The sequence below is a fragment of the Anguilla anguilla genome, chromosome 2 (assembly GCF_013347855.1).
Source record: "Anguilla anguilla isolate fAngAng1 chromosome 2, fAngAng1.pri, whole genome shotgun sequence".
Classification (NCBI taxonomy): Eukaryota; Metazoa; Chordata; class Actinopteri; order Anguilliformes; family Anguillidae; genus Anguilla; species Anguilla anguilla.
In genome coordinates this window covers 5,288,093-5,303,342 of record NC_049202.1, presented here as the reverse complement: position 1 = coordinate 5,303,342, position 15,250 = coordinate 5,288,093, and the positions used below count along the sequence as shown (strand labels likewise).

Here is a 15,250-nt window from a genome sequence, read left to right as displayed (position 1 = left end):
TCTTGTTCACTAATTATTATACATACAGCAAAGATAAAACTCTGTTACGTATGACATTCTAACCAAATCTTAAAATAATTATTCAAATTTAACTGCAAATAACAGTTACTTGCCGTCCCACTCAGATGATAGCAAATTGAGTAGCACTTTGCACACCATCTACACAGAACTTCATAGTGTAAACTCAAGTGTCTAACATTTGAACTTTTGACCAATTGTTTACTCTAAATTTATGCACATATGTAAACACCTTTCTTAAGTTTTCTGGATAGTCTTGAAAAGGAACAATAAACCAAGGTACTCGCAGATGTCCAGCTCACTGATTTGGTTGTTTGTTTTTATCGCTAAATTGTGTGTATTTTCACTACTCAAAAAGTCCTCAGTTTGTAGGCCTAGTGAATTATCAGTGGGGGGGGGAAGGGGGGGGGGGACAGCTGTCACGTGCTCAGTCCCTTATATGACTTGTTGAAATTTCAGCAGAGGCCCCCAATGGTTCACCTTCAAAAGAGCTCAGCAAAAAAAACCTTGCTTGTCTTTGACCCTTTCAGGAACAAGGGGGGGTTTTTTTGGAATGTTTTTTTTTTTTTTCAAAATTCTAAGTCAGTGTTCTAGAACTCAATTGCTTTCAATTACCAGCAGTGATTGTTACATCAGCACTAGAATGTTTAGTTAAGAACACTCCAATCACACGTTTGCGATCTCACATCTCAAAGGGTTAACGGACCCTGCTGCGATGTACATGGCAATGTCTGACTAAGAGAACAGAAAAGAATATCAGTACATAGTCAAATCTGTAAAATAATCCATGCAAAACAAATTCATATAATAGTACTTTTGACTCTTAAAAGAGTAGATATTGTCCCTATTGGACTCTGTTAGAGTTGATTTAATGGCACTGTAGTTGACTTAACTTTGCCGTGTATAAACAAGTTTAAATTCACCTGTTCTTTTCTGATGTAATACAAAAGAACTGCTCAGAGAATAAATACGTGCATTAAGTATAATGACAGATGGAATATATCCAATTCATATTCTGAGAGTTTCTATTCTGTTGTGTAGCACAGACGCCATATCTGGGCCACATTGTACAAAATTTGAGTAAGTAGTTCAGGACAGGTCATTATAGGCACAGATGATACACAAGAAATTGCGACTAAAGATTTTGAGAAAGAAAATATGACTTCTGATAAAAATATTAAGTTGGAAAGAAGCCATGACATCTTCACATCCCCGAAATAATTACTTTTCTTAATTACTATTGCGAGTTGCATTTCAACTCAGATGAACAATCATGCTGTGCACATTATGACAAAATGAATGCTCATATTTGTTAATGATTTTAACATGCTTTCAATTACCATGTCCCATTTTTACCAACTGCCATACACGGGCTTGTTAAGAAGGCGAGGAAGAGCAAACTCTAATTATGATTTGTCCCTTTCCGGACCACCACATAAAATCACAGAATATGCCTTTCCGCTTCATTTTTGGTTTAAAGCCCCTTTGAAAAAATATCAATGTACCGATAAACAAAGAAACAAGTGCAAATAGCAAAATCTTGACAGTCGTGGTTTGGAGAAACCTTTCCCTTTGGGACGACAGAAAGTAAACAACAACTCCATTAAGCATTTTAATTATTTTAAAGAGCCCTTCAGTAACCATGGTACAGTCAACAAAGCCCCTTGGAGTAGATAGCAGGCCTAACCCCTGAGCAGCGCAGAAGCCGGCGAAAAAGCTTAATGTAATGCAGGAGTATTTAGTTAATTAGGAAATTAGTGCGCCACTCCCTGTGCTCTTTTCAAACAAAGACGACTCCGCAAATCCTATTTCTGGTAGGAAATGTGTCAGACGCGTCGTACAGCTTTCAGGAGGATTCAAGTGGTGACCATGTGTACAACCAAAAAAAAAAAAAAAACTTTACAAAACCAGGAAAATACCTACTGACAGAAGGCATTGCTACATCGACATTTTCGGCCAGTATTATAATCCTTTCAAAAAAAATCTCACGAAACGCTCACAGAAGCATGGAATCCCGAGGCACTGATCCTAAGGTGGAATTTTCCATTTGAAGGCCCTTCGAAGTTGTGTTAGTCGTTAAGAAAAACTGCTTGCATATTTTTTTTTTTTAAACTAAAATGACTTTAATCTTAACCACACTGGTCAAAAATACATTTGGCCCTTGTTAATTCTGATTGTAAAAACCAAGCTTAAAATAAATACAGCATGTTATCATTTTCTTGGGAACATTGAGTCGTTTCTCCTCGTCACTGTGTTGAGGCTGTGACAGCGCACGTGCACTGAAATCAATCGGTCGCCAGGAGAGTGTTGCCAGGGTATGGGGTAGGGCTACCATAAGTAAAGGAAAACGACCAACCCCACAGTCATTTTGGCATATCCCATCTTATTCCTTTTTTTAATTATAGCTACTACACTCTGGTAATGAGCGAGAGGTTGCTTTTGTTTTACTCAATTCAAGTGACATTTCGCAACTATGTAAACAATTGTGTTTTTAGTGCGCTCTCCCGCTCTCTCTGTATCTATCTGTCTATCTATCGAAGGGACTTCGCAATGAAAGGGTTAAACGGCTATAACCAGTCACTCCGGCTCACAGAGCACCTGAGGGGGCTATGCATTTATCTACGCTCCCTGAAGTACACAACATGGTCTTAAACTGGCTTGGCCGCATTCAGGAACGAGGAGAGAGGGTCTGACTTTTTCACCTTCGCACCGCGCTGTGCTCTTTTCGCTGGGAGGAGCCACATCTTTCGCCAACTCACTACTCACAGCTTCAAATATTAAAACATTTGCGTTGCAAAAAAAAAAGAAAGAAAGAAAAAGGGGAAAAAAGTAAGGGGTCTACTATTACTTTGTCTCAAGTGTGCCCTGGCGTCGAGACACCTTTTCGCGAGTTTTCTCCGTGATTTTTAAATGTGTATATTTATTGAATCTTCATCTGCCTTTTCTTGAATAAATTTGTTTATCAGTAAGTAAGTCGACCTTGATACCCCTATTCGGGAGTTAAACAAAGAGCATTTTTTTCAAGTCCACTACAAGTTAGGTCCCGGGGACATGGGCTAACGTTAAAAAATACACGGCGAAAGAGATAATAAACTAAAACCAAGGACGCCGCTTTAACAGTAGAAAACCATAGAAGCTCATTCTAAAAACGATAATGAACCTAAACACCATAAATATATTTCTGCTTGTGATCAAGCATGGGCGAGAACAACGCCAGCCTTTGTGTAAAAACAACATAAAGGCTTCTGTAAGCATTACTCTGTATGCATATCTGGTGAAGTCAAGTATTCCATAGCGAGTAGGCCTATAGAATTTCTAGCTGGTCCTACTGCGTTCAATGCTTTTTTTAAAAGTAAACCGTAAACATGTATGGACAGCGAAAATATCCACAGGCCTACTTTTTGCTTCTTAGCGACTTAAATGTACGATTTTCTGTGTATTGCCTGGTGGATTTAGGCGGTAAACATGTAACATTTTGGCCTCAATATTTAGGCGTATCATGGGGAAAATTAGGGCATGTCTTAATCTTAAAGTCAATTAATGATCTGATTCCCTGCCCTCGAGCACACCATAATTTGCTCAAATAGCTTCATATACATTTGAACCCTAGAGTCTTCAGAAAGTCTATTTCGATCGTTTAAGATTCTTTATAAGCTGTCAAATTTGAAGAAAAAAAAAAACAAAATATAAAAAGTTAAGAGACAATTTCTTCACTTTTCAATTGAGCACTCGGTAGGCTACTGTCGGTCTACAAAAAGTCGAATTTGTTCTCCTTCTTGTTAATTCAATTATATTTTATTTTATTATTATTTTATTTTACTGATTAACTCACGGTCATAATGCATATAAAAACTGAAATGAAGGCGGCCGCTAATGAGAGGTCGTTCCAGTTAAGTAATGAATGGTATTTACGCCAAGCTTTTCACTTCATTATATAAAAGCATTAGCTAACTATCGTAACAGAAGCGCAGTATAATTAGAGCGTGTCTCCTGTCGACCATTCAACCATATGGAAGTTCGTGGATTTAAATTATTTAGCCGAGTCGCCTCATTGCTTTTGATGCAGGTGTACTTCATCCCTTTGCTTGAACGCTAAGGCGTTTCTATTTAGTAATCCTACCACAAGAAATTTATAGCCAAAAAATATAAAGCTTTTTACAAGGCAACATTTACACACATACAAGTAGGGCCTATATACATATACACAAAGCCCAAAAAAAACATGTTCGGATAACACTGTTAGATACACACAATCTTACAACTACACAAAGTGTGACCTGTGGGGTGCATACGTAGTACTTTATGGCCTACGCTAATGCGTAATACGCACTCCGCTCATTGTAATCAAAAACTATTTCTTAGGTTAATCTTGACGGAGATTTTACAAACGTAAACTGATTTTAATAGGCTGCAACTGGAATGTTATCAGCCAGTGCGCAAAGGCGAAAAATCCCCTGGATGAGCAATGTGCGCTCAAGTCTAAGGAAAAATACTGACAAGACAACTAATGCGCAAACAGCAGGAGAAAATTCGAGACGCACAAGGACCACAGACTCCTCCCCAGAGTGGCTCTGTTCACATCACAAACTCGGCTTGGATCATTTCACTGAAATTTTCATCCAAACGCATTTTTGAATCAGAATTTTGCTACAACCGAGCAAAAACAGTAAAAACACGTGCCATGCTCACGTGCCATGCCTAGGCTTCACTGCATAATCTCTTTAAATCGGTTCACGGAAAACGTTAACAAAGCCATTCATTAAAAACAAATGTAATCACGATTTTAAAAAGCAACAAAGTTGCATAGCAATTGGCAGAGACCCAAAAGATTATCTAAATGCATGCTACCAACGCGGATAAACTACTTCACATACCTGATCAAGGTTCCCCGATGATCTTGTGATGTCTTCGCTATCTGATTTTGATCCACCTTCTCTGTCGTCTATAACCAAGTCAATGGGCATCTTTCCTTTCAAGCAGCTAATATACCGATGACAAAAATTGTCACAGAGTTCGTGCACCTATAGACACAATGGGAAGAACAAAAATACCACAATCACAAAAGGACATTACAGCACACTGACAAGCGCAACCAGACCTTTTGACATGGAAAAAGTTCAAAATAGTGGAAGTGGTGCCGCAGTCCTCTGAAGGCTGCCACGCGCATCCTGAATTTGGAATAACTTCACTTTCGTGCAAAATAGAGATATCGCGGAAAATTGACAGTGACAAGAAGACTCTCTGACTGCGACGCATTCAACACCCGTGCTAAATGCGTATATGCTCCCCGGGCTGTGACCGTTAGAGGGGCTGACATGTTTGAATGACATTTAAGGTAAACTGTTTAATTTCGTATAGTTATTGCATTAGCACCCCTCACTGGGCATCAAGACTGTCCTAATGTGTTGTACAGAAATTTTCATATTATCACATGAACCTCAATATTTACGAGTACAAAAATAGCGATCACGCTTTTATTACTAATTTGCGCAATGACACCCATTAATCGCCAATGACACGTTAATTCTGAAAGTATTTGATACGCTGTATCTTATATGCAAATAGGCTATTGTATCAAGTAAACATATGTGTAGGAAATATATCCAGTTGAGATATGGGGCTTTACACAATATAAGGGGTGTACACAATCTAACCGCTATTGTGCTTTGTCCATTAGTTCATCCCAAATGCGGCACTTCAAAGAGTTTCGAATTTCTTTCGATTCTTTCACAAATACCTTTGTTCACTTCAATGACAAGTGAACTCGCCACGTACAACCAAGCCGAAAAATATATCTTAGGCTCCGCTTAAATTCGTTACTAAAACATAAGGTCAGATCGCCATTGTAGTGCAATTAAAGAGTCCCTCAAAATGCACCATAAATGTCACCGCGGAATCATAGTTGAGATTATTTCTCAGGGATAGGCAGTTTCTGCAGTTTTAAGCAGCCTCAAATTTAATTAAACTTCGGGATGAAATGGGCGCCAAGATTGGTTTTGACACTAATTACAACAGACTAGAAAAAAAGACATTTATGCAAATGTATCCCACAGGTCTGAACTGCAAAACTATCAAATAAGTATGGAAAATTACCTTCTCCAGCTCCAATAGATGGAATCGTAATACTTGAATTGCTTGTATCATCTGAAAAAAAAAGTTTAGCGTACATGAAATTAATTAATAAGCCGAATAAGACAAAAACGTTTAAAAATGCAAACAAGTTAGGCATATTGTCTGTGACTCCCAACCAATTACACACATGATGTAATTGTAAGTTAAACAGGCCTGTAACAGAAATTGTTGGACTGTTATCGCGCTGCTTATTTACTTTTCCATTTCCCCACAAATTACAATCATTAAAATTGTCACCCAAAACTATAATAATTGAACCGCTTGGTTTCTCGGTCAGAAAGTACACTGGGGTAAAGGGGGGCCTATTTGAATCTCGTCGGTTATTAAACAGTCTGGCGGCGATAAGACTGGAGTTAACTGAAGTACAATAAATGTCTTTATCAAACTTTTCTCTGAAGTAAAATTATGGCTCGCAGACAGCTGACAGCTTTCCAATGGTGACAAAGCAGACGGATGTCCGTGGTGACCACTAAGGGGACCATTCAATCGAACTATCCGATTTGAACTTGATGCCCTGAACGCCCATTGCTTATGTAAACTTCGCTCAATGACATGAAAGTTTAATCAAATATTTCCAGGTTAAAATTACATTGTATAGCTAAATATAAGATGGCCGGATTTAGAATTATTCTCCCCAACAATCAATTCAGCAGAAGAATTCAACTGTATGCTTACCAAATTATCCAGTTCTGGGTTCGATGAAAATAAAGGTTTTTCTGCTCGAATCTAAAGCAAGAGGAAAATATTTTTCAGGATAATTTGTTGAAAAGTAGCCTAATATAAATCCAGAGCACAATCTATTCTTAGTATATGCTTATTATTCATGTCATTTATACCAATTGTCATCGTTATTGTGGTCCAAATAAACAGTTCTGAACAGCAATAATATTCCATTAAGAAAATTAAGCCTGATTATTTTCTTTGAAACATACATACACGGGACTATGCTACTGCGAGCACAGGCTTGGCAATGTCGTCGACGTGAATATTAGTAACGTTTTTGGTAAACAAAAGAAAATTACAACGAAAAACATGCAGGAATACATTCTCTAACCTGTTTTGCAAATACTGCTATGTCTTCATTGAAAGATTCAGACGAACACACGTCACCTCCCGCAACCCCCGGTTCTCTCGGCGTGCAGGTTGCTAATTCACATTTTTCAAAAATCAGTGCTAGGAGAGGAAAGAGCGGGTGCCTGCGAAGAAAACATAACCGTAAGATTCGCAGCGCGTTCCAGGGAAAACGCCCGTGAGTAAAGAGGGCCGCCGCCCTCTCCCACCTTGTACAAAGATGTTCTTTCGTCAACAATTGTAAACGGCGAACAAATTCGTATTACAAACATAAAACTGTCAATATAATTACTGTTTTTTTTTTTAGCGGAACAGAGCGATATAATGACAGTTATTTCAATCAATGGTAGCCTAGCCATGTTGAGCAATGGTTTCTTTCCCTCCCTCTTCGTACCTCCCCCGATGTCTCCCTTTGGCAAGTTTTTAAACATTTTAACGCATGAAATAAATCCCCTGTTCGCAATTTTAAACTGTGAAATGTACAGATGCCATTTTTAGTGCGATAGTCACGAGCAGGAAAGATGCTCCCGCATTTACGGCGCGAGCCCCCAAGGCGCTCAAACTTGTATTAAAACTACATACACATAATATGTTCAACATGTTTCAGCCCTTTTCACTTTTCTATAGCCATGCATTTTAATTAAAAAGAAACACAAGCGCTATATATATTTTCTTTATTTTTATTTCGATTTGACTTTAGGTTTGGGCGCAACTAAATACTGAGCAATTCTATAATAAAGACAACCAGGACATATTCACTAATTACATTTATATGCAAATAAAATATGTGGTTTCAAAACATGTTTTTACTAAAGACGCTCACTACACAGGGACAGGGCTAATCTGGGAAACGTAAATTTAAAACTTTCCTTTAAAAAAAAAAAATCTAGGCCTACATGTTGACTGGAAATAGAATATGACAAGTAACGCGTTTCAGTAGTCTGAATTCTACAAAACAAAAGGCTGCAGCGATTATACAGTTACTAACTGCACAGTTAGTTCAACTCACAGCAAAAATATGCAGTATGATTCACAGCAAAAAATAATTTATAGAACCAATAAACAACAAAAGGTATTTTCAAAAATATTGAATAGAAAATTATAAAAGGCCGAAACGAGGACTGCAGAACAGGGCTTTCATTTATTTGTTTTTACATGTTTGTTTGCTTTGTTACCAGCTGTAACATGGCGTTATGTTCCGGTGTTTGAATAACTTTATTCTCTCCCTTGAAAAACTCAACTTCACGGCAGACTAAGAACATCTTCAAACGATCGGTTTTCTATTATTCTCCCCCCATCTACCCACTCACCCCCCCTCCCATCCCGGCGCAATACACGTGAAAAAACGTGGGAAATGTCGCGCTAAACCTACCCGTAAATGGAATCTTTATCTCTTTTTAAAGCGTCGTTCACCGAGGAGCCCATACTGGGCGGCATAGCGTTGTGGGCTGAGTGCGGGTACTGGTGAGAATGTAGCTGGGGGCCATGATTCAGGTGAACAGCCTGCATGGATCTGGCCGCGTGATGGTCCCCATACATCGTGGTCGGGAGTCCTACGCCGTCCATTCCATAATGCGGTAAATCTTCGTACTGCACACAAGCAAAGAAAAATGTCAAAATAATACTAATACTTCTACTACTACTACTAATAATAATAATAATCTAAGTACAGGAAAACGTATATGTTGCAACGATGTAATTCCCAGATTATTTTAAGCAATCTCTTATGACTCCTTAAATAAAGTGGAATTTAAGATGCAATGAATGCAAGAAAAGGTTAGCGTTGTGGCACATCAAAAGTGCATAATTAAGCTGTGTGTACCCTCTGAAACTTGGGTAACAACTTGCAACTTGTCAATGGCACTGCATACCATTATTAATACCAATGTTTGACTTCTCTCCTGTACGTAAACAGTTCACAAGAAGTACCGTTCCATTCACGATATCAAACCCAGGAATAGTTCATTAAGGTTTTGTTTTGTTTTTGTTTTTTTTTTTTTTTTTTTTTTTTTGTTTTTTTGGACTGTATAAATTGCTGGAGCTGAGGATCACACGAATGTTCACATAACTGCAGTAATTTACATTAATATGAAAATAACTGCGCTGTAAATACGTGCTGCAATAATAATCTTAACACACGGTTCATGTGAGATGATCTCGCTATGTTTAAGCATTTCATTTTGACACTGCCTGTGATTTTGAGATGTGTAAGTATAGGTTGTCAATCCAAATATTTTCTAACTAAAGATAAAGCCAGCCTTTAGTGTTTCTTGTATTTTCCAGTCACATACGTACAGTGGAGTAACGTGTGGTAATGCTGATGTAGATCAACACGGAATTTACACACAAATATTGAATAGCAGTTCTCTGCAGTCTTGCTGTACAATACTTTGACATTTACGCAAAACAATGTCGCGTGCATTGCATGTTCTGTTGACCAAATCGGCACGACTCTGTTGAAATTACACTTAATACTGAAAGTTAAATTATTCATGTTCAAACGTGACGAGGAAATAACACAGAAAGTGAGAAGGAGAATTAACACATTTATGCCCGAAAACCGTAAAGGTGTTAAAAGCCTCAGGAGAAGCCTAATTCAGTCACTCCGACGCTAGCAAATGGTATAAATAGGGCGCAGGCAGGCAGGCGTTTGACCTTCTTTACAGTGCGCTTAAACTTCGTGTAAACTAAGACACACAAAACTGAAAACTACACATTGACTCAAAATGTATGAAGCGGTCGTGTAATGAAAGTTACACGACTGCAACATACAATATAATGCTGGCATGAGAGTTTTTGAATGTACTTAGTTTTGAGGAGTCCAATTAGATAAACTGATATTGTTCAGATAGGCTATTTTATTCAGCATACGTGTTGAAACACGAATTACCACGAAAAGCCACTCAGATCAAGTGATTTAACCGAGGAGCAGTAAACTGTTTTTAAAAAATAGAGCTTTTGGTTAATTCTAGTGATGAAAGTGGACTTTCCTAAGCCGTTACAGTAAAAAAAAATGTAATGTTATACATATTTCCCTTCAATACGGTATCTGTTCCTAATGTTAATATGCCCAATACTGGGATATTTCAAGAATAAGCTATTTGGTGTTAGGTTGTTTACCAGGTGTAAACAAAATAATAAAACATGAGCGCACGTATAATTCGAGCCTATTTTATTTAATTTTTCAAATGGAACACAAATATAAGACAGTCAAAATGCCATTCAGATGGAGAAAAAGTAAGGTCTGTCATCAGCCACGTATCAGTGTTATATGCGAGTTGCTGAAACTTTTCAGAATACGTACCCTTTGCGCCATCGGCCTTCCTCGCGCCCTGTTCTTCCACTGACTTTAGATATCTCCTAAGAGGCCAGGGTGAAGGGAAGTAAGCGCGTAAACTCCAAAAGCGAGATTCAAAATCCCGTGTGTTTCCTTCGGCGGACGAGCCCAGAACCTTCAGCTCCCAGTTCAGCTAAAGGTAAAACATTACACGGCAGCGAAAATAGCTCCTTCGCTCTTAGCCTGGACGTGGAGGGAACAAATCTTCGTTTCCAAACCAGTAGGCAATTGAAATGCCCCTCAGACAAAACCAGCGAGTCCCATGGCTTTTCGCCACTCCAACTGTCAATCAAAAGCGAGGTTGTCAAAGTACAGAATGAATGATGATCCGCGGTGCGCTTCCTCCGGGTTGGGGAACCCTAAATGTTAAACACGCAGATGCACGCGCAAAAAAAATCAAGCTCTCTCCTTTCTTTGATCACTCTCAGTTCCTGAGCAGATTATTTAATGCAAAAGCCTCTGAATGAGATCAAGAAGAGGTGGGGTGATATTTCTGGCTTAGTTTTTCTTAAAGGAGCCACGATCGATGCCGCGGAGCTGCCCGCCCGTGGCGTGTTCAATGTACGCGTCTTGAGCGGTGCAGAGAAGTGGGTCTGGACCAGAATGCAGGAACCCGGAAGTAGTGGTGGCCATAACAGGTCGCGTATTTCACAATGCAATGGGCTGCATCAAGTCGTTCTCACAAGAGGGGGAGTAAAATCCATGGGAGAGCCACGATGAGCAGAGTGCGTGTTCAGTTGCAGAAAGGCGATGTATTTATAATCATGTTCGTTTTCTCTCTCGCTCTTTTATCTTTGTTTTCCACACATTTGATCTCTCGCCCACATCAGAAACAGTTCTATTCACAAACAGTATTACTATTGGCCTTGCATAGTAAACACGTCTGCAAACGTCGCAGATCAAGCCAGATATTGAGTTCACTATTGACTGTTCATTCCGATGTACATAATGTATTCCTGATATTTTAAGAGAGTAGTCTGAATCACAAATCAATGTCATTTTGCTTCATCGCGCTGATTTATGATGTGTTTGTACTGTTGACGTAAGGGCTGTGCTTGTTATTCATTTTCCTTTAATGACAATGTGAATGTCACAGTTGTCAGTCTACTGAGGACACTGCACAATTAAAGCATAAACTCAAATGTGACAAAAAGTCACCGATATATTTTTTCTATACTGATACACTGATACATGTATCTATGAAGCTATAACCGCAGTTGGGAGTTTGCCACATATTTGTGCGTGATTAATTTCATGTGAAATATGACTAAACAAACGTTTCATGTTTTTTTCCCCCATAACACAAGACAGCCCAACGTTAGGGTATTGGTATGATTCCTGCACGGCGCAAACAGAAGCATGGAAGATTGTGATTTTGAAGCTCCATGTCAGCTGAGTGTTGGCGACACCGTGATCAATTTTTTTTTCTGTGCGCGCGCCACAGCTCCGCACCACACCCCCCTCACGCGAAAGCGAAATGAACCGGTCCAACTCGCGGAAGATTTCAGGAGCTCGAAGGCGACGACCAATGAAATCGTACCCCAGTAAGGCTAACCTTCAATTGGTTACAAAGATGATCAATTACAGTATCAAGCGTTATATCAACTTGTGTTCTGAGGTTCAAGGGAAGAATACTGCAGAAAAGAAAAATAGTTATAAGCAGCCACAGACAGAAGCTGTTTAATGTAATTTATATATAAGAGCAGTCCAGCGCATACCGAATAATATGTACATGTTTTGTAGGCTATATGCATGCGATGATTAAGTGTATGTATCTTGCGCGGTTATATAGGCTATGGAAGCTGTTTTAAACTTTTAACACTGTGTTGTGCTTTTTATTGTGCATATTAAATATACACCAAACGCGTCGGACACATTTGCCTGGAAATATGCATTCCAGCTAAAGCACCTATATTGTACTTCGATGCATGTTTAAACCGGATTATGGTGTGATTATGTCAGTATGTCCACATGTAGTCAAAACTATGCCCCTATTTGTAGTTTTAATTCCCTATAAAAACCCTGAGCTGAAAATATGAAAAGGGTATCAGATAGGTTTCGCGTCCATCAGAGACTGTACAAACAATATTAACACAAAACTATGCAGGACAACATCTTGCGTTTTTCACAAAGTACACTCGAGTTAAACTTTTTTTTTAACTTCCAAGATTGTTTAAGAGTACTATTTCCCTTTGGTGTCCATAGTGGTTGCATATGAGTCCGTCGCCAATGGGCAGTCTGGTGTTTTTCACCCATTGCCATTTCATATATCATACTTCTTTCCTTTGAAGAATACTTTTCGTCTTCCCACACATCGGAATAATTTGTCTAACTTCATGGGTCATTCTACAGTGCACAGCACGTTATTCGTATATTTAAATGACCATGTGACAAGGTGTGTGAAGTTTGTCTATGTGGTATCTGTCATCGATCAAAGCGCTTTGGAGCGAGTAAGAATGTCATATCAGATCATGCTAGCCTCGCAAGTTCAACGTTCCCCGTGGTCGTGGTCGTGGTGCAGCGGTGTATTTCGTCTAAATTTACAAGCATGAAATGACTATGAAACCCCCCCAACAGCAGTCCGAGGCGGAGGATAGACAGCGTTGATCTCTCGTCTTGAGCACTCGAATCAGCGTGCGTAACAAATATGACGGGGAAATATTATCGGGCAGAAGTTCTCGGTTAACTGTGCTCTTCCTCGGGTATAACAAGTAGGCTATGTTTATATTTCACAAATGTGAGGATATGTGGGTAAGTAGGATTACATTCAGTGTCAGATTGTTGTATTGAATATAATGTTCAATATGAATTGCCAAAAAATGAATTGTTTAATTTGAAATCTTTTTTTTTTTTTTTTCAAATTACTTTGAATTTCGCTTTTTTTCATTGCACCCGAGCGAGCATCTTTCAAATTCACTCGCTACCAAAGCGAGGAATAGGTTATCATATTTTTGTAGCAATTTGTTTTGACTTACAATGTGAAAACGGCTATTCTACTTTACAAATACTGAATCAAATCCAAACGGGTAGCAACAGTAATGCTGCAGTGCAGTCTTACCAACAGATTGCCATTATAAAGTAATCGAGTTGCGCAGTGAATCTATAAAACAGTGAACGATTGGCGCTTGTAAGGACCGTTAAAGCACAAAACTAAGGACCTATTTTTGGAACAAACTGCGTTCCCCCACAACAATTATCGTTATAATAGTAGATATCATTTTTATAACGTTCTTTCCAATTGTCAGTGTATAATTACAACTACTCATGGAACGTCTGATTAGCTAATTGCTGATAATTAAATTGAAAATATTATTGCAGTTATATTTGGCTGCAAATAGGTTCACAATACGCTTGACTTGAAAGTTTTAATGTCTAATTTGTTTTATAAACGGAACAGTACCTGTAGAACTAAACGGACTATTGCGGCTATTACCTGGTGATTGTTTTAAATTTCCTAGTGCTGTATCCGCGCATGACAAGTTTAAAATGAGCAGGGTAAACAGGCTGCGTAACTTAATGCTGGGTTTGAAATCTCCTCGGTTTTTAAACAAAGTCGTACATAAAACATGCTATTATATCTATCATTAAGGGTGTACCAAAAATACCAAGAATACGATCGGTTTATGTTTACAAATTGCCGTCGCAACTGAGCACATTATTGACCAGTAAAAAGCCAGTGGTCTTGCAGAATTACATTAAAAAATAACAAAGCAAAAAGCTAACCATTGCTTGCTCACGAAGTTTAGCAAAATAAGCGCAGCCTATTTCTTGTTCATTTTCGATTATTTCAACTTGTCTTGTGGGGCTGCATTAAATACAACAGCTAGTGCGGTTCAAAAGTCAAACGGAGGTCAGTTTTTACGGCCCCGGCGGTAATCTCCGACTAAACTTGTTGAAATTCGCAGGACCCGGCCTGCAGTGAAATTCTCCATCGCTTCGTCAGCGCGAGCAGTCTGACCACATGTGCGAGATCGAGCTGCGCGTGTGGAAAGGTATGGCGTAACGAGACGAACAAATCCCGACGTATCTATAGCGAGAATTCCTATGCGATTTTACACGAGGATGTCGGCTCTGCAATTGCATTATTGAACCGGCACGCTCATCTTGTGAATATTTAACATTTTCATATTAAAGCGGAATATGTCTTAAAGAGACAGCGAAATGGCAAGTTTTATCAAAGTAAAATACAGTTCAATTAAGTCGCCTTGTCTTTATTTTTTTAATATATTAGGCTGCTCCTGGTTAAGACAGGAGAACCTGTAACCTTTGTAAAAGATAATCAATGAATCTATTTCTCATAATTGCAATATAAATGTTAACGCATTATGGGTCAGATGTGCACCCGAAAAAATCAAAAGATTTAAAATGTCATTGTCACGTTTTACTAAATGGCCCGGATAAACAATTGGCTACTGGTCAGATGTAGTAAGAATATAGGATTTTTTGTAAATTATCCTTCATTATGTACAGCAATGAATAGTGAACATTAGATGTATCATCGTCTGTATTTGGGATTTAATGGTGTCAGAGAAAGTGTTTTCTTGTATGTATAAAATTTCGAACGTCTGTTTGCTCCTTATGCTTTCCCGCAATACCAAATCAAACAATTCAAATTTTTCATTCTAATGTATACATTTTAAAATGAGCAAATATTTAAACGAACTTTTCTCCGTGGAAACAAATGCTTAATCA

The 15,250-nt window shown here is 38.6% G+C and overlaps 1 protein-coding gene across 2 annotated transcripts in view; it reads right to left on the bottom strand.

Annotated features, from left to right (window-relative positions):
• meis1a (Meis homeobox 1 a) overlaps positions 1–11,172 on the bottom strand; it is a 78,357-nt gene extending 67,185 nt beyond the window's left edge. The window contains exons 1-6 of one of the 2 annotated variants that reach the window (XM_035405789.1): positions 10,526–11,172; positions 8,594–8,811; positions 7,205–7,346; positions 6,826–6,876; positions 6,112–6,162; positions 4,893–5,039 (exon numbers count right to left, since the gene is read on the bottom strand). In XM_035405789.1, coding sequence (XP_035261680.1) covers positions 4,893–5,039; positions 6,112–6,162; positions 6,826–6,876; positions 7,205–7,346; positions 8,594–8,811; positions 10,526–10,537 — 621 coding nt within the window. In that variant the 5' untranslated portion in view covers positions 10,538–11,172. The remainder of the gene's footprint in view (positions 1–4,892; positions 5,040–6,111; positions 6,163–6,825; positions 6,877–7,204; positions 7,347–8,593; positions 8,812–10,525) is intronic. The other variant, XM_035405791.1, reaches the window with a different exon arrangement.
• Positions 11,173–15,250: the final 4,078 nt, after the last annotated feature.